Source organism: Temnothorax nylanderi, unplaced genomic scaffold (genome assembly GCF_030848795.1).
Source record: "Temnothorax nylanderi isolate EJ_2023f unplaced genomic scaffold, tnyl_v1.0 TNYL_tig0001_pilon, whole genome shotgun sequence".
Lineage (NCBI taxonomy): Eukaryota > Metazoa > Arthropoda > Insecta > Hymenoptera > Formicidae > Temnothorax > Temnothorax nylanderi.
The window spans coordinates 542,598-561,116 of NW_027249063.1; the positions used below are offsets into that span (position 1 = coordinate 542,598).

An 18,519-nucleotide genomic window follows, 5' to 3' on the forward strand; every position below is an offset into this window, starting at 1 on the left:
TGTAAGTTAGTATGAAAATTCGCGAAGGAGCGGTTTTAACGATCCGTCGGTCTTAGAGAACGGAAGAACAAAGAAGGAAACGATTGCTGCCGTTATTATACGTTATCTTGTTACGTAACATCGTCGTAAATGCTATTTGCTCTACCGGAGTTAGGCTTGTTCGCTATCTTACAGAGGCACAAGACCTATGAATCTAAACTTGAAAATTAAAATAAAGCATTGAAAAGTAAATTACTGAAATATTGTTTTTTTTTTAAATGTGTTGTGTCGGTGACTAGAGTACCTATAGCAATATATATTAAAACATTTTATTATAATATGAGGTATAATCAATATATTGCAATATTTAAAATTACGTACATAGTCTTGCTTAAGAAATTATCACACACAATAGTATAATGCATGTACTTGCACCTTAAGCATTATAAGAATGTCAGAAATTACCGTATATAAGATACAAAAATATTTAACGTTTACATTCCAAACAACTGTGTCTGATTGTTTATACAGAAAAAGATTTATATAAAATCATCACAATTTTATTGGAATACAAAATCTAACATGTAAAATGTACATCTCTAGTCTAGACGCACATTCACTATCATCTATACAACTAAGTAAATTTTATTAAATAATTGAAATATGTAATTTATATACAAAAAAATTATGTTTATAAATATAAATATATAGAATTTAAATATATAAAAATAAAAATTTTTCACTTTAACAATTTTTAATTTAGAAAATATAACTGTAATCTTAAATTACCATCTGCTTTAATGTAATTACTATAGCAAATATATATCTGCAATAAAAATAATATTTCACAAAGCTACTTTATTAAAGTAACGTCAAATGTATTTTTAAAAAATATTATTTTTGCTACGTCAATGCAAAGAAATTATTTTATCTTAGATTCTATAAAATACTGCTTTATATGCTGGTTTAATGTTTTATTATTTTATTTATTAACTTATTTCACAGACTTGTGTAAATGATTAGTAATAGATATAAGTATAGATATAGTCAAAATATAATCTGAAATATAATAAATATAACAATATTAATTTTTATCATCTCACTGAGCAGATGTTTCTTTAAATATGTAACAATCAAAAATATTAAATAATCCTTATTGTAAAAGGAGATGTATTGCTGCTACTTCTTCAAAATTAATATGATAGAATACTTATAACACATTTATATAAAACAATTGGATAATTGTAATACTATTTTACATACGAAATGTTACTATCCAAATGATGCAGAGTATTAGTAAATTAAATATCGAATTTACAAGTTTGGTACTCTAATCCTCTTACTACTGGAAAATAATTTACATAACTACATATATAGGCCGATGTAACTACATGATATAAGTACAATAAGTATGTTCAATATATATAAAAAAGCACATTATAACAGCCTCTTTAGTATTAATACATATTTAGTATCACTTATGTATGAGCGTAGTAACATCAGACTACTTTGTATCAATACTTCCTTTCTCTCTACTTTCAATATTCGTATAAGTATTTACTCATGGCATCGATTACCTATTATTAAAAAATGGCATTTGTAGAAAAAATGTTGGTAACAACACGGCTAATAAAATTATAGTGTATAATGGCATCTAAAATGGCAGGCAAAATGACCTTACTCAACAATTCGTACAGTTCGCATGCAAAAGCACATGCTTCGTATGACAACGTATTACATCTTCATAGATATATATGCCTGTATCTAAAAGCTATAAAATTCGTGAAATTGTTTACTTAAGCTATAATTGTTCGTCTTTGTGATGGAAGACTTTTGGTGCAGGCTACATCTTGAATTGTTACAATTTATCGTAAAGTATCTTATACGAGAGAAGCGTGAAAGGCACTATAATAATTACAATTTTATAATCTGCTGGAAAACATGTAATCATCTATCTTCTAGCGAAATCGATATGTCATTTACAAAATCATGCAAGTCATTTTCGCTAAGTACCAAAAGTTCGGAGGCTTTCCATATTGGAGAAAATTAAAGATAACAATTGTACAAAAATCTTAAACTATTCAACTGGCATTTGATATATCGATATCTATAGTTTCTTCTTTAAGCAGCGCTCGTTTTTCCTCTTTTGTATTGTTCTGCTTTTTACCGCCGCCTTTACGTTTACCCCTATTAAGTACACCGTTCTCATCGTCCATCATACGTAAAATCTGTGTCTGATCGGAGCTTTCTATAGGTGCTATCGAGATATCACGTACGGCACGGAATTTACCGCAATTATTCAAATGTTCGTTCTCCAAACGGAAAAAGTTCCATACAAATCGCCTAAAAGAATAGTTTTGCGATGAATCAGAAAGATACAAGAAAATTTTCAAATAAAATCGAGCAATGGCAAAAAGCGTACTTACCTAAAGACCTCGAGAGGTGCTACTATAGAAGTCATTAAATCGCCAGAGATATATCCGCATTCAACGAGGACAACATTCGCAATCCATATAAATCGTAGTACAAAATCTTCTATTATTGCGAAATAATAAAACCACTGAAAAACCCGTGTAATATGTAATATCCCTTTTTACAATTAAACATTGCTACTTATTATTTTACTTACGGCTGCCGAGTAAACCACTTCCTCGCGCAAAAAACGATTTTCACCGGCGTTGCTGTCTAAAAGGCCCCAATCCATCTTAAGGTCCCACGTGTACGAATATATCGAATTAATAAGGCAGCTACACACCCATAGCCACAACCATGGATTCTCCCATCGATTATTATATTCCGCTGAAAAAGTGTATCATCTTTTTGTTACTTTTGTGAGACATTAAAAACTTAAACTGTAAAAAGACACATTTTTAGTACGCGTAATTCAACCTACCTGCGTGATAAGCGTATAAAGTATTGGCGGCGACAACGAGAAACGTCGTGGAATACTTCCCAGCATTCACTAAATGCGGAAAGGCCTCTTTAGAGTCTCGATATCTACGGACGCACTGCGCGAAGCGAAACCACGCCGGTAAGCAATTCACAATAGGTCTGATCACGAGAGAGCCGGACATGCATTGCACAGTGTCGCCCGCCTTCAACCAATCGCCGTTTGTAATGTAGAAGCATATTAAAAAGTGAAAGTCCAAGAACGCAGTCGCCAAACTGTTGAACTGGTCCGCCAGCCAGAAGTCAGCAAAATTGACGTACGCGAATGGCGATATTAAAACGCGTCCCTAAAACAAGGTGAAGGGCTGTATTCAATGTTTTATTCATATGATAGGAGAGATGTTGCGCGAATTATGCTTACTATGATTTTGAGCAGCCAGAAACGAGCTTCGTGACGAAACATCTTAACCGGATTCAATAGAAAGACCAGCATGATGCAGACGAGTGCCAATGGATTCACATACGGTGGTATGCTTAGGCTGGCACTGTACAAGAAACTTAATAAGCTAAGCGTCCAGACGACGCCGAGGACTGCGGCCAATTCCATGAGATGCTGCTCCGAAAGATGATTTCGCGGATCCAGCTCGAATATCAAAACGTGATTGACACCGGAAGATCTCCATCCGTAGACATTAATCCCGATGAGGAATAGAAATTCAATAATAAGAAAAGGGCCTCGATATAATCTAAATGCGATCTTGAGGTTCTCTCCACTGTCGTGAAAGACGGCTGAAAAAATAACGAGATTTTAGCGCAGCTGCAAACCACGTTTCCATTTATAATGCAGATGAATACAATACCTGAGAGAACAACTGCCACAGATAGAACGATAAAGCTACCCGAGAATAAACCAACTTTGAAGGTAGTCCATGGACTCTGATGCTCGCCAAGCGGTGGCACCCGAAGACGTTTCATAGCGCGCTGCCGATCGCCGCCCTCGAGATCGTTCGTCACCATAGCTTCCGTTTCCTGAATCAATTTGTCTATATCTTTGGACGTGTAGAAGTGTGACGTCTCCACACACTCGACTCTCCATTTTGAACCGGCGTCAACTGACAGTAACTGAAAGCATTTGGAAATGCGTTGTAGGAACATTATAGACAACTGTACAATAAAATAATACAAACTGTTGAGGACAATTACTGGCTTTTACTTGGGATCACTTGGGATACACAGGGAATATGGATAGTGTCATACACCGCAGTTTCTTGCGCCACTACTTTGCAACTATAGGAGAAAAGACATGATGCTAATGACATTGGGATAATTATAGCCTCTGTAATTATACAAGCGTGTGACCAAGCAAAAAATTACAAAAAGCATCATTGCGCAGTAGGATACCTTGTCGTGCTTCTTAAGAATCTTCCGGAATCCAGTGTGATTAAGGTTCTGATAGTTCTGAAGAAGGATCAGGGAAAGGTAAAATTCTGAAAATGCGAGTTTTAGGTCCCTAAGCTTTCTGGTAGGCAGAAGTGGTTTCGCGCTGGCCTTTCCTTTGTTCTTCCCGCTTCCCTGCTGCAGCTCCACTGCAGTCTTCAACTCACTTTGCAAAGCTGCATACTTGCGCGTAGCTTCTGCCAATTTTTCTGTAATAACAGACAGTTAACATCACAGGAGGATTACAGGATCAGTGATTTTAATGCCCCAGATACCCTCACCTGAGTAAAATGTATTGATTTTCTTTAATTCGCGATCGCAGAATGTAAAAAACACCTCGTCAAACGACGCAAAGTGGCGTGATATCACTTCTGGCTCTACGCTTTCGTCCGAGGGCGCTTCTTCGACCGCCGTGTAAAGCATCGCTTTCATCTCCTGCAAAGTCAAAACACACAGCACTTGAAAGTACACGTCTTATGTAGTGATATTTGAAACTCGACGTTTATTACAATCTCATTGTTCATGTCCATATTATCCGTGCATTAGTACAGAGTAGGCTTAAGTGTTTGTACTTGATGTCATACCTCGTAGCTAATATACTGCTTACGCCACTCGGGCGTAATGTGGGCTGAAAGATGCTCCGCGAACTTCATGTTGCCTTACGCACAGCGTGGTCACACTAATTTGCAAAAAAAAACAAACAAAAAGACCCCAAGTGGTTAGAGCTGAAGAAAACAGACAATATCAAATAGAGAATATATCGCGAATAGTCACGAGCAGGAAACAATCTCCGTACTTACCCAAGTCCATCTGACAATGAGTTCCAAGCGAGGTTATAAACGGCATTTATAGCGCGCCGAGGAACTTTGTCGGCGGCGGCCGATCAAACGCCCCGTCCGCTTGCTGTTTAGCGCGACGATAAATATTTACCCGGCCGCTGAGATAAAAACTATTTGGCGTTTCGCGGCCGCCGGGAGGATATCCTTTCGCGCCGCGTTATCGCCGCGTTCCATTAACTGAGCCAGCTGATTGAGCTAGCCGCGGTCGCACTGTCGCATTTTTCGTACTTATACTAGTACTTATACCGTGCCGCGGTTCTCGGAAACGCGCACGCGATCTTCTCGCTTAAGCGAGCGGAACGCTTACGCGACAGATCGACAATGCCTCCCACAGGTCGATTCGTCAAACGTGGTCAATGTGGTCATACGGCCGCTCACGGGACCAAGCTCACGAGGTTGCCGTCGCATCGACACGCTCGTGATTGTGAAGCCGCTGAAGCCTATTGTTATTCTCGATGATGTTGCCGAAGCGACCCCAGTTAGCCTCAGGGAGCAAGCTGGTCGCAGTCCGCACTCCGCAGTATTATAACAATAGATTGACACATCGGATTTGCTCAGATATCGCAATAGATCCGTTAATTATTACCTGTGTTCGTATTATATTGGTGAAAAAATTTCTTACATTTTCTCAATAATTTTCCAAGAATTTCTCATATTTTCGATTTATGAAAAATTCTGAAAAAAAATGTAAAAATGAAAATATTTCTGATAAATTGCGCGGATTTTATCATATTTATTCAGATTTCTACAAAGATATGTTGACAGGAAAAATCTGAAATATTTCATTACTACTTCAGTTGAGTTTTTTTTTTAGATTCTAATTCATATAAAAAATATAAAATTCTGAAACATTTTTCCATCAAGATGGCAGGAAAAATCTGAAATATTTCATTATTTTATCTGACAAGTCTTAGAAATTCTGATTAATAAATATATAAAAAATTTTGAAATATTTTTTCCAGCAGAATAAACTTGTGTTTTGCTGACAGAGCCTGCTAATATAATAATATTTGACAGCGGATTGTTGGCAGAAACGGAGATCTATCATTTTGTAAACATTTAAAATTTAAATGGAATACATTGTATTATTTAAATGGTTACGGCGGATTTGCCATTATATATTCTGTTTATTAAGCAGATTCTGTTATATCCCTGTTAACATTCTATTGACAAAATTTGCAGCAGACACCTTCAAAATCTGCCAATCTGCTCTCAACAGATAGTTGTCGACTGTATGAGTATGCTATTCCTAAAAAGAATTGGATAAAGCCGGATGTTCGATCAGACAGCGACGATGAAGTTCATTCGCTTCGATTCTTCTCTCCACGCTTAGTTCTTCCTTCATTTTCCCTGCAAAATCTAACTCCAGCGAGAGATATGTGTATAAATTAATACATATGTATTGTTGCATTGTGTATTTATGTTCATTTTATCACAAAAAATACACATTTGTGTTTTCTTGTAAAAATAAAAATGTTTAAAATAAAATTAAGTTAATAAATTAAATTAGAAAATATTAAAATGAGTATAAAAACGAAAGGACGTCGATAAACTCTTACATCGCAGATCCCGACCAATGACAAGGAAGATTGCGTTAGAGTTTATTCTTTGTAGCGACATCACGTTGGACATTTCTTACTTCTAAAAGGAGACAGACATCTACAATTAAACGTCGGAGAAAGAGAAAGAGATGAAAAGAGATACTACTTTCTCTAAAGTTCATGGACATTGCCAAGTTGCTGAAAACAATTGTACATCTTTATTTTTTACTTATCACCGTCTTTTATACTTATCACATCGACCTTATACTTATCTCGTATTATGTCCAATGAAATTTTCGCCAGAGAACGAATCACGTTCGCATTATAACGACGAGTTGTCTTTTGTGACACGAACATAAATTCATTTCGCGTGAATAATATAGCTGTACGTACGTTTAAAGACTCTACCTTCTTTTTGGCATTGTCAAGTAAAAAATAAGAGTGCTGTAAAGAAAAAGTATTCCATCTGTTTGCAGTTGCGTGATATGCTTGTTAATTTCTCTATGTCTTGATACAAATCTTTCTGAAGTGTATTTTCTTACAGAGCTGCCTCCGCTAAAAGAAAAGAAGAACTTTATATCTTAAAATATATCTTGAAATGCGGTTTCTGCGGCACCTATTTATTTTATTGAGCATCCTAAGTATTAGTACAGCGTGGCGTACTTTCTTGAGAGGTCGAAGGAAAGGTGGCAATTTAGGAGAGCCAGGTTTGACCTCTGAAACCTCGCTTCCCCAGGAGCAATGGTTTACGCAGTATTTGGATCATTTCAATCCATCTGACGTTCGTATCTGGAAGCAGGTAATACGAAGCATAGAATTTTGATTATGTTTCATTTATTTCACCCAAAAAAGTTTTACTTTACTAAGCTCTGACACTGTTGCGCATGATTTGTTATTTCATTATAGAGATACTTTCTGAATTCTGATTTTTACAAACTTAATGGTCCAATATTTTTAAAGATCGGCGCTGAAGGCATAGCAAATGCGAAATGGATGGTAGAAGGTCAATGGATCGAATACGCCAAAGAATTTGGAGCAATGTGCTTTTATTTAGAGCATCGTTTTTATGGAAAAAACCATCCCACTGCTGTTTTACATTTTTACTCTCTGTTTAGTATCTATGATGGGATTTCGACTGCCTCCAATCGGGTGTCGCGCTTCCGTGATGACGATGATGGTGATGATGATGACTCTTCTTATCGGAGACGCTGGCGTGCTTGCTCGACGGATATGCGGCGACATCGCTGACGAATAACTCCGAGCCGTCGCGCTCGGTGTTGTTACCGCGGATGTTCTCCCGGTATCTTGGTTCATCCAAGGTCTCCTTGCGACGAAGCGGCGGATGACCGGTTTTGTGACCGGTGGTTTCGTGCAGATTCTCCCAGGCTTGCCGATAATTCCGATTCAAACCGCCTCGACTATCCGATGAACTACCGTCGAAACTGGCGACGGTATTGCAATCGGGCGATGCACGGTGACGATAGTGTTTGCTGCTCCTTCCGCGGTTTCTACATAAAGAATGAACACATTAATCACTTTTTTCCATGTCAAGTTATTACATAATTATGAGCAACTTTTGTTCCGCAGAACTAAACATATTCCCTGGTGGAAAAATGTCTCAAAATTTTTCATGTTATTAATCAGAATTTTAATAAAAATTTTAATATTTCTCAGATTTTTTTGTACAAATTGGAACATTTTCCAGAAAAACTCCAATTTTTCCGAGCTTTGAAACCAAGTGTACCTTATTTCTAAGACCTTAAAGCATCGTTTAAGCAAAAAATTAATTTTTTGAAAATTCTAGAGTGGCGTTACCCCTGCCGTTACCCGAAAGCGGTAAGCGACTTTCCTCTAATTTAATAATGCAAGTACAAAGAAATGTTATATTTACTTTCATACGTTTTATTATAGATCAAAAAATGTCCTAACTCGATACCTTTGTGGCGTCTGCTGGCGCGATTGGAGCACAAGAAAAACCAAGTAACTAAAGCGCGTTCAGTTTTGGAGAAAGCGAGACTTAAGAATCCTAAAAATGCAGAATTATGGCTGGAAGCTATACGGAATGAATTAAGAAACGGTGGCGCGCACGAAATGGCAAATACACTAATGGCTAAGGCATTACAAGAATGTCCTACATCCGGTCTACTCTACGCAGAAGCAATTTTTATGGAACCGCGACATCAACGAAAAACTAAAAGTGTAGATGCCACTAAAAAATGCCAAAATAATCCACACGTTCTTTTGGCGGTATCAAAGTAAGTTTTCGTTCAAAGTTTACTTAGAATAGTTGAGTATTTTTATATTTTAAATAGTTTAGTTCTCCCCCTCTTTCTCTCTCTTTTTGAAATAATGCGAATATTGTACACATTTTTCAGATTATTTTGGTGCGAACATAAGATTTCAAAGTGTAGAGACTGGTTCAACAGGACGGTGAAAATAGATCCTGATTTAGGAGATGCATGGGCATATTTTTACAAATTTGAATTACTGAATGGTACGGAAGAGCAACAAGAAGATGTAAAGAAAAGATGTATCGCTGCAGAACCTCATCACGGCGAACATTGGTGCAAAGTTTCCAAAAATATAGCAAATTGGTGTCTCAGTACAGATCAGATCTTGGTATTAGTTGCAAAAGAATTACCTATTCCTATATAAGATAAAAATTACCGTAAATCAGAATGCATGTATCATAAATTAATATATGTTAATAAGTTTGTAAATAAAACTGGAAAACTACAATTGACCTTAGATTATCACATATCTAGAATTGCGTTATTTATTATTACGTTTAAGGAAAAGAGATTAAATAATTGTAAATTTTAAATTCTGGATTGTAAAATATAAACGGCCATATTTTTGTATCAAATTTAATTTTGTAATAAATATTCTCTTTGTACTATGTATTATTCTACTGATTATTAACCCTTCACCCGCATACCTGGATCGTTTTCGTCCGGGCGAAAATCAAATGTAGTTGTAACTTTTGAAAACGGGTAGAGAGGGCGCCACTGCGCATCCGTAAAAAAAGTTATGCTCCCCGAGAACCCGCCTACCGAGTTTCAAGGCGCCCGCGCCACCGGCCGTCACAGGAGACACGTCAATTCTTGAAAGGACGAAAACGACCCAGGTTGGCGGCGAACGTTGCCCAAAAACGTCAGTAATTTTTTGTGTGTTTTCGTTTTAAAGTGTTCATTGTGTCCGTAGAAGTCTCATAAAAACATCTGACCGCAAAAAAAAATTACAAAAATGTTTTTGTTCAATTTTTCGACAAAAATGGCGCAGCGGTCGATCGACTTACATTAATGTATTTTTCTAGATAAACAATAAAGTAATGTTGGGATACTTAACTATTGAGTTATTACTTATTTTATTACTAATTTTTTTATTATTAAATATTTATTACTATTTTTACTACGAAATTTAGGGCTAATTTATTGGCAATTTTAAGGTCGCAAACTTAAGCATTTAATTTCAAAATAATTGCATGCAATATTTTTTTTATGAAAGGTACGTTTTTCCCCTTCAATTTCCGTTTTGATTCATTTCGATATCTTTATTTGTCTTAAAGTTATGATTTTTTGAGTAAACAAATGATTTTACCCCTAGGTGCTTTATTTTTTTAATACAAATTATGTGAAAAAATTAAATTGTTTATAATTTTATGATTGATACTTCAAATTGAAGGTTTGAATTACCTTCATGAATTTTTTCAGATTTTTTGTAACACATTAACACTAAAAAAAACGTCAGGACGAAAACGACCCAGGTATGCGGCGTAAAGGTGCCAAAAAAACCTATGCGGGCGAAGGGTTAAAATAACTATTTTTAATCCTACCCAATCTAACCTATGCGTGTATATTATTATGTCCAGTGGAAAAACTCCAGGCACTGGGGGGGGGGGGCTTTCTTCTTTATTTTTATTGGCTCCTGCCTCTTTTCAGAGAGCAATAAGGGCACTGGGGGGGCCACTGGGGGCTGTGAGTGGCTGTAGTCAATCGAACGCAGCCAATAAAATGACTATGAATACCGGCTTTAAGGGGGGAGACTCGTATCTTTGACCCTTTTTTTGATAATTTTTTATAAAGAACTGAGAGTATTTATTGAATCCTAATAAAATACATGATAATGTTGATGATCAAATGTACAAGAAAAAATTTGTAGTTCACGGCTACAAATGGTTTTTCCCAAAGTTTAGCCAAATTAATTAACGAATCTCATTAAACTTATGCTCGTTTTAATCAGTAAGATCAGCCGTAACCCGGTACAGAGCCGGATTTTCCATTTTGGCTCTTAAAAATTTATAATAAATAAAATACGGAGTTAAAGTGCAGTTTAAAGTGCACTTATGGTGCGATCCCATGGTACGGAACGTATGCGCAATGCGGAATTGGCGGAACGCTCGTGATTGGTTCGACCTCTTTTACGTTCGTTCCGCCGACTTTTATTTGCAAGTTTTTATTTTATCCGCACTGATCGTGCGGAAACTGCGGAAGCCTACTTATGTCCTTGTGTGCGAGTGTGAAAAGACAAAATGTCAGAATCTTAACAGAGATCCGTAAGAATATTATTAAAAACTATTTAAATTTTTGGCTTTGGTGGCAATTGGTGACAATTTTGTAGGTTATGGATGGAATTCGTTAATGTGACAGATGTATTGCATGTATGTACGTGTGATTCCGTTCCGCTGAAATATAATTTTCCGTGTCCCATGAAGCGGAAAATGCGGAAGCGTAGTCTATACGTGCCAATAATATACACTGTTCCGATAGATACAATTACTACGTTTACGCGAGCTTTACTTCTGTAGTAACTTACGATAATTCCTTCGCGTAAACAGGATTTTTCTTCGCGTAAACGGGATTTTGTAGTAACTTACGATAATTTACTTCGCGTAAACGAGTGATTTATCGTAAGTTACTACAGAAGTAACGCTCGCGTAAACGTAGTATATGTTTACGCGAGCGTTACTTCTGTAGTAACTTACTCAAATTATCGTAACTTACGATAATTCACTCCGCGTAAACGGGGGTCTCTAGCTGTGACTTACGATAAGATAATTGAAGCAAGTTACTCAAATTAACAAAAACTTCTCGTGCTAATACCTCGCGTAAACGGCGAATGGCTCTCAAGGTTGCACAAAGGTGCAGCACAAGCAAACTCGCGATACTTCGAGTTTTTACGACTCTCAACGGAAGTATCGCAGAATACTCCGCACGCGTAAACGGTAGAAAATTGTCATCGCGTAAACGCATAGCCCCGCCGCGTAGACGTAGTATTTGAGATATATACTACGTTTACGCGAGCGTTGCTTCTGTAGTAACTTACGATATATCACTCGTTTACGCGGAGTAAATTATCGCAAGTTACTACAAAATCTCGTTTACGCGAAGGAATTATCGTAAGTTACTACAAAAGTAACGCTCGCGTAAATGTAGTAATAGTTATAAACGATAGAGCTGTTATATTACGTTTGAATATTTCCGCCAATGGCTGCCGAGCCATATAGTTACAATAGGCGGCCAATAGATGGCGGCGGCGTCACTTGTGAAATGATTAATTTGTTATTTTTTCAATAAAAATGCAATAAATCATTAAAATAATGATGGAGCAATAAGGAGCAATTATGGATGAGCAATCGTTCTATGCCGAATTTAGTTGCATAGAGTTATTAGAAATATGTTTTTGAGTGAAAATTATAAATTTTACGTTTTTTTTAAATATCTTAAAAAATAATAATTTTAAATGGGGAGCAATTGTTGATTCTGAGGGAGCAATTAGGGAGCAATCGTTTGAACTATAGTTTATTAAAAAATATGAACTTCCAGCGCCAACTTATTTCCGGTCATCACGTTGTACATTTCTTACTTCAGATAAAAAGAGATACTACTTTCTCTAAAGTTCATGGACATTGCCAAGTTGCTGTAAACACTAAACAATTGTACATCTTTATTTTTTACTTATCACCGTTTTTTACTTATCTTCGACCTTATACTTATCTCGTATTATGTCTAATGAGATTTTCGCCAGAGAACGAATTACGTTCGCATTATAACGACGACGTGTAAATCCTGTGTTTAACCTGGAACAGAAAAGGGTAAAATAAAGTTATCTTTGTGACACGAACATAAATTCATTTCGCGTGAATAATATAGCTGTATGTACGTTTAAGACTGTACCTTCATTTTGGCATTGTCAAGTAAAAAATAAGAGTGCTGTAAAGAAAAAGTATTTCATCTGTTTGCAGTTGCATGATATGTTTGTTAATTTCTCTCTGTCTTGATACAAATCTTTTTGAAGTGTATTTTCTTACAGAGCTGCCCTCCGCTAGAAGAAAAGAAGAACCTTATATCTTAAAATATATCTTAAAATGCGGTTTCTACTGCTCCTATCTATTTTATTGGGCATCCTGAGTATTAGTACAGCGTGGCGTACTTTCTTGAGAGGTCGAAGGAAAGGTGGCAATTTAGGAGAGCCAGGTTTGTCCTCTGAAACCTCGCTTCCCCAGGAGCAATGGTTTACGCAGTATCTGGATCATTTCAATCCATCTGACGTTCGTGTCTGGAAGCAGGTAATACAAAGCATAGAATTTTGATTATATGTTTCATTTATTTCACCCAAAAAAGGGGTTTTACTTTGCTAAACTCTGACACTGTTGCGCATAATTTGTTATTTTATTATAGAGATACTTTGTGAATTCTGATTTTTACAAACTTAATGGTCCAATATTTTTAATGATCGGCGCTGAAGGCATAGCAAATGCAACATGGATGGTAGAAGGTCAATGGATCGAATACGCCAAAGAATTTGGAGCAATGTGCTTTTATTTAGAGCATCGTTTTTATGGAAAAAGCCACCCCACTGCGTGAGTAGGACACGAATGTAAAAAAAGGAAAAGTTATTTTAGAAATTTATATAACATGTCGCGGGGATACTTGCAGGGATCTCAGCGTAAAGAACTTGGCGTACCTGAGTTCGGAACAGGCATTAGCAGATTTAGCGTACTTTATCGAGGCTGTGAATATTGGATACAAATTTTCAAATGATACAAAATGGATTGTATTTGGAGGATCGTATGGTGGATCGCTGGCCGCTTGGATGCGCGCCAAATATCCTCACTTGGTACATGGAGCTATGTCAGCTAGTGGGCCATTGCTAGCACAGATTGATTTTGATGGTAGTATAATTAATATAATTTTAAGTGTCCCACATATGTGTACAAACAATTTTGTATTGCAGAATATTACGTTGTTGTTATAAACGCCTTGAAAGGGTATTCTGATAAGTGTGTTAGTGCAATACAAGAAGCTAACTCGCAAATCAATACATTGTTACACCATACTGTTGGTCAACAGCAAATACAGAAAAAATTCAAGTGAGTACATTTGCCAAGATGCCGAACGTTGATTGTGATATGCTTGTGCTTACTTATTATAAGTCATGTTTCACAGATTGTGCGACCCAATTGATCCTGGGCATACAAAGAGAGTGGATATTTTCAACTTGTATGAAACATTAGCGAGTAACTTTGCTGACATTGTGCAATACAATAAAGACAATCGCCAAAGCTCCCAGACCGCTAATATTACTATTGAGACTGTATGTGGTATACTAGTAGACGAGAAAATAGGAAAATCTATTGATAGACTTGCTTATGTAAGCAATATGGTATTGAATGCTAACAAGGAGAAGTGTTTAGATTATAGATATGACAAGATGATTCATGAGCTTCGAAATATCACTTGGGCCAGCGAGCAAGCAGAAGGAGGTAACGCATTTAAATTGATATTGCATTTAGTATCTAAATTGCTTTATTACCGTGGCCTGTGTTAATGACAAATCACGAATGATATTTGTAGGACGTCAATGGATGTATCAGACTTGTACAGAGTTTGGATTCTTCCAGACCTCCACTGGACAGTCCAATGTGTTCGGGAATAATTTCCCAGTGGAATTTTTTGCACAGCAATGCGTTGATATTTTCGGGCCTAGGTTTGTCTTTACTTACATAAATTATATTCCAATTATGACAGAATATTGGTGTAGCATGAAAACTCTTTTGCAGATACAGCATGAACTTGCTGAAATCTGCTGTCGCACGAACGAATATCTTGTATGGTGCATTAAACCTACAAGTGACAAATGTAGTATTTGTACATGGTTCTATTGATCCTTGGCATGTGCTGGGGATCACACAATCTTCCAATCAACAGGCGCCTGCTATCTATATCAAAGGTAAGTTGAATAGGTATTATAGATATATCATTATATCGATTCCTAAATACATTTTCTAATTTATTTTAGGAACTGCACATTGTGCAAACATGTACCCTCCATCAGAACATGATATGCCTCAGTTAAAGGAGGCTAGAATGCAGATAAAAAGTCTAATCAAGCAATGGATACAAAAATGAGCTCTCTATGTGATATGATATTGTATAAATAAATCATATCATAATTACCCATATTTAAAAAATTGCCAATTTTTTTAAATTCTAAATGAATATTAATATTCCAAATATTTTAAGAAGACTGCATTTTGTGTAATATCTTTTTTATTACTTTTTTTGTGCAGGATAAAAGAACATTTATGTATATATATTCATTATAAATATGTTTATTCTAATTTCATATAAATGTGAAATTAAATCTAGTGATATATGTAATTTACGAATGCGCTATCTGTTATTTGTATTATGTACCATGTTTGAGTGACAAAATTGCTTCTTCAGTAAATCAAACAAGTTTGCCCCAAATGGCACTATTGTAATTTATTACGATAAATAAAATCACGGAAACGCATATACAGAGCCACTTCGCATGTAATTTATATATCTCAGTCGATTAATAAAAACCTATTGCTGTAACAATTATTTCTTATATCATATATCAATTTCAATGAGCTTGATAGAAATGTTTGATAAGTAATAACTATAATTAAGTGTTACATACTTATAATACAAACTCGATAGTATCATATATTGAAGGTATAATAGCGATCAACGAGGCACTCATATACATACATAGCTGTTGCGTGCCTTTGTATCCTCATTTACTTGCGTGCAGCTTGTACACGTGCGCAACAGTTAACGCGATATTTGTCCTATTCCTAAATGGATAACATCGGCCTTCCCTTAACGATACCTATATGCAATATCCCGTTTTTTTTGGAAACATAGTAATCCTTTTAAAGCGAGGCCAAGGTACCCATAACAGATGTAAGTTCTGCCAATATCCTTCGACTTCTTAGAAATCTTTTTGAATGTGTATACGGTTACACAAGTCCCTGATCTTACAATAACTTACCTTTAAGCGTTACGTTACTGCGTCTCTGTGTTTGATCGTTATTGTATATTATTTCTTTGCTTTTTTGGCATATCCTCTGACCAGCTTCTACTACCTTCCTTACGACGAGCGACTATCTTTCAATCATCCTTATTTTTCAGCTACAATGTGTATAATATTTACATTCCGTAACAGACTGACGGTAAATAATTTATTAACGTAATAGAACAATATATGCAGGATCTATGTTTGGATTATTTTCCGTCTCTATTTCGTATAGGACATTATTTAGGTACAACTTATGTTAGTGGAAGATTCGCTGTGCTCCCTCGTTTAAGGAAGATCTCTTAACCCGCGACAATTGTGAGCGTTCACCACGGACACTCTACGTCTCCTACAAATCATCGTTCAGATGATCGCAGATGACATAGCGGATATGTTTCTAATGAAGATTCTTTTCCCGTTTTACAGTTTTACTCTCTGTTTAGTATCTATGATGGGATTGCGACTGCCTCCAATCGGGCGTCGCGCTTCCGTGATGATGATGATGGTGATGATGATGACGCTTCTTATCGGAGACGCTGGCGTGCTTGCTCGAAGGATATGCGGCGACATCGCTGACGACTAACTCCGAGCCGTCGCGCTCGGTGTTGTTACCGCGGATGTTCTCCCGGTATCCTGGTTCATCCAGGGTCTCCTTGCGACGAAGCGGCGGATGACCGGCCTTGTGACCGGTGGTTTCGTGCAGATTCTCCCAGGCTTGGCGATAATACCGATTCAAACCGCCTCGACTCTCCGACGAACTGCTGTCGAAACTGGCGACGGTATTGCAATCGGGCGATGCACGATGACGATAGTGTTTGCTGCTCCTTCCGCGGTTTCTACATAAAGGATGAACACATTAATCATTTTTTTCCATGTCAAGTTATTACATAATTATGAGCAACTTTTGTTCCGCAGAACTAAACGTATTCCCTGGTGGAAAAATGTCTCAAAATTTTTCATGTTATTAATCAGAATTTTAATGAAAATTTTAATATTTCTCAGATTTTTTGTACAAATTGGAACATTTTCCAGAAAAACTCAAGGAAAATAATAATTAAATATTTCAGATTTTTCCCATCAACACATCTTTGTAAAAATCTGAATAAAAATTAGAAAATTCGCGTAATTTATCAGAAATGTTCATACATACAGATACTGAAATATTTTGAAAATCCTCACCCAAGTATTTCTGAAAATATCTGAGAAATTTTATATATATTTTTTCAGAATTTTTCATAAATGTAAAATATGAGAAATTCTTAAGAAATTTCTGAGAAAATATGAGAAATTTTTTCACCAGAGTTAGCATAAAACAAATTAAACAAATAGGCAAAGCGTTATGTGCAATGGAAAAAGAGTCGGGTCGGATTTTTCACGTGTACATCTTGTACACCTTTACTGGATAAAAGTTAAGTATATATATATATTTATAAATCCGACTGTTTTATATATTAAAAGTAAATGGAAGAGAGCCCAGAATATTCCTGTTACCTACTACGATCCGAAGCGATTTTCAAGCTTTGGCCACCAAAATGAAGAAAGAAAAGTATAGAAAAGAGAGATAGAAAAAAATCTGCACTAATAATTCTAATATACTAAAATCTTTATATGTACCATAATACATATAAATGCACATAGATGTTTAATTAGTATACTGAAAGAGATTATAACATAAAATAAAGTATTACAGGAATGAGAAGAATACATAAGGAGCACTGTACATAATTACCTTCCCCCACGATTTCTGTGCAGCGCGATACTCAGGATTTCTAAATCGCAGTCGTTTCTACGGTAGCTGATTTCTTCCCATCTTACGGTAATGAAACGGAGAGAGTAAAATGAAGCCCAGAAAACATAAAGCTGTTTTAATTGTTCAAACGTCTCTTAGACATCCTTTTAGATACTTTTATGCTCAATGTATGCGACTACTTTGTAGAATCCTTGAATATGTGGCGGAGATTCATCTATTGTATATTTTTTACATTATAAAATAAGGTGTTGTGATGTGTCCGGGTGCGTGCAACGCACTACAAAGCCATCTTCTATTTTTGCAAGGCGTGACGTGACGGCGTAACGAGCTAAACGCTAAAGAAGGTGCTCAGTAGAAACCTTGCTCTCGTTTACCTTGACTAGTATCACTCGCGAGGGTGGCGCGTGGTAGCTGGTGGTGGTACGTGATGATAGTTGATGTGGTGGGCGGTGGTTGCGTGGAGGGTTGGGGTGGTAGTGGCGGTTGTGGGCTTTATTAGAGTGGAATGGTTCTCTTTCTCTCTTTTCTCTGTCTTTTTTTTTACGGCGGGGGTGAGAGGGAGGGGCGACGATCTACAGAGAGGGATTCGAGAAGTAGCCGGCGCGATGCGCAGCCGACAGGCTGAAGGAGTAAGGATGATCGCTACCGCGGCGTGCCGTGAGGTCGCGGCGCCCCAGGTGCTGGTCGGGGAAGGGCAGCGCGAGTAGCGTATACCAACGCGAGGGCATCCCGGTGTCGCCCCTCCCAAGGCCACCAC

At 36.7% G+C, this 18,519-nt stretch overlaps 3 protein-coding genes and 2 long non-coding RNA genes across 10 annotated transcripts in view; 2 read left to right on the forward strand and 3 right to left on the reverse strand.

The window, feature by feature from the left end:
- Positions 1-294: 294 nt before the first annotated feature.
- LOC139769733 (solute carrier family 53 member 1) lies at positions 295-5,657 on the reverse strand. Of its 2 annotated transcripts, none has more exons than XM_071701176.1 (10): positions 5,106-5,657; positions 4,890-4,984; positions 4,587-4,740; positions 4,270-4,514; positions 3,729-3,990; positions 3,290-3,657; positions 2,873-3,215; positions 2,609-2,778; positions 2,406-2,539; positions 295-2,322 (listed from the first exon to the last, which is right to left on the reverse strand). In XM_071701176.1, exons 2-10 carry the CDS (start codon positions 4,956-4,958, stop codon positions 2,061-2,063), a joined length of 2,007 nt encoding a protein of 668 aa, XP_071557277.1. In that variant the 5' UTR covers positions 4,959-4,984; positions 5,106-5,657; the 3' UTR covers positions 295-2,060. The 2 variants fall into 2 exon arrangements, with proteins under 2 accessions (XP_071557277.1, XP_071557189.1); XM_071701088.1 differs by having other exon boundaries at positions 4,890-5,030.
- Positions 5,658-6,348: 691 nt separating this feature from the next.
- On the forward strand, positions 6,349-9,445 carry LOC139770790 (uncharacterized). Of its 4 annotated transcripts, none has more exons than XR_011717832.1 (5): positions 6,349-7,070; positions 7,230-7,484; positions 7,592-8,521; positions 8,597-8,940; positions 9,061-9,445. It is a non-coding gene; the product is annotated as an uncharacterized lncRNA (long non-coding RNA). The 4 variants fall into 4 exon arrangements; XR_011717842.1 differs by having other exon boundaries at positions 7,646-8,521; XR_011717827.1 differs by having other exon boundaries at positions 6,349-7,160; positions 7,230-8,521.
- A 3,025-nt stretch (positions 9,446-12,470) lies between these two features.
- Positions 12,471-14,251, reverse strand: LOC139770909 (uncharacterized). Of its 2 annotated transcripts, XR_011717854.1 has the most exons (4): positions 14,111-14,251; positions 13,118-13,243; positions 12,862-13,009; positions 12,471-12,764 (listed from the first exon to the last, which is right to left on the reverse strand). It is a non-coding gene; the product is annotated as an uncharacterized lncRNA (long non-coding RNA). The 2 variants fall into 2 exon arrangements; XR_011717850.1 differs by having other exon boundaries at positions 12,862-13,243.
- Positions 13,053-15,552, forward strand: LOC139770605 (putative serine protease K12H4.7). The gene is made up of 8 exons (XM_071702693.1): positions 13,053-13,253; positions 13,366-13,547; positions 13,624-13,859; positions 13,922-14,057; positions 14,134-14,450; positions 14,542-14,674; positions 14,748-14,917; positions 14,987-15,552. Exons 1-8 carry the CDS (start codon positions 13,053-13,055, stop codon positions 15,094-15,096), a joined length of 1,485 nt encoding a protein of 494 aa, XP_071558794.1. The 3' UTR covers positions 15,097-15,552.
- LOC139770004 (uncharacterized) overlaps positions 15,284-18,519 on the reverse strand; it is a 32,998-nt gene continuing 29,762 nt past the window's right edge. Inside the window, exon 11 of the mRNA XM_071701649.1 lies at positions 15,284-16,848. Coding sequence (XP_071557750.1) covers positions 16,452-16,848 — 397 coding nt within the window. The 3' untranslated portion in view covers positions 15,284-16,451. The remainder of the gene's footprint in view (positions 16,849-18,519) is intronic.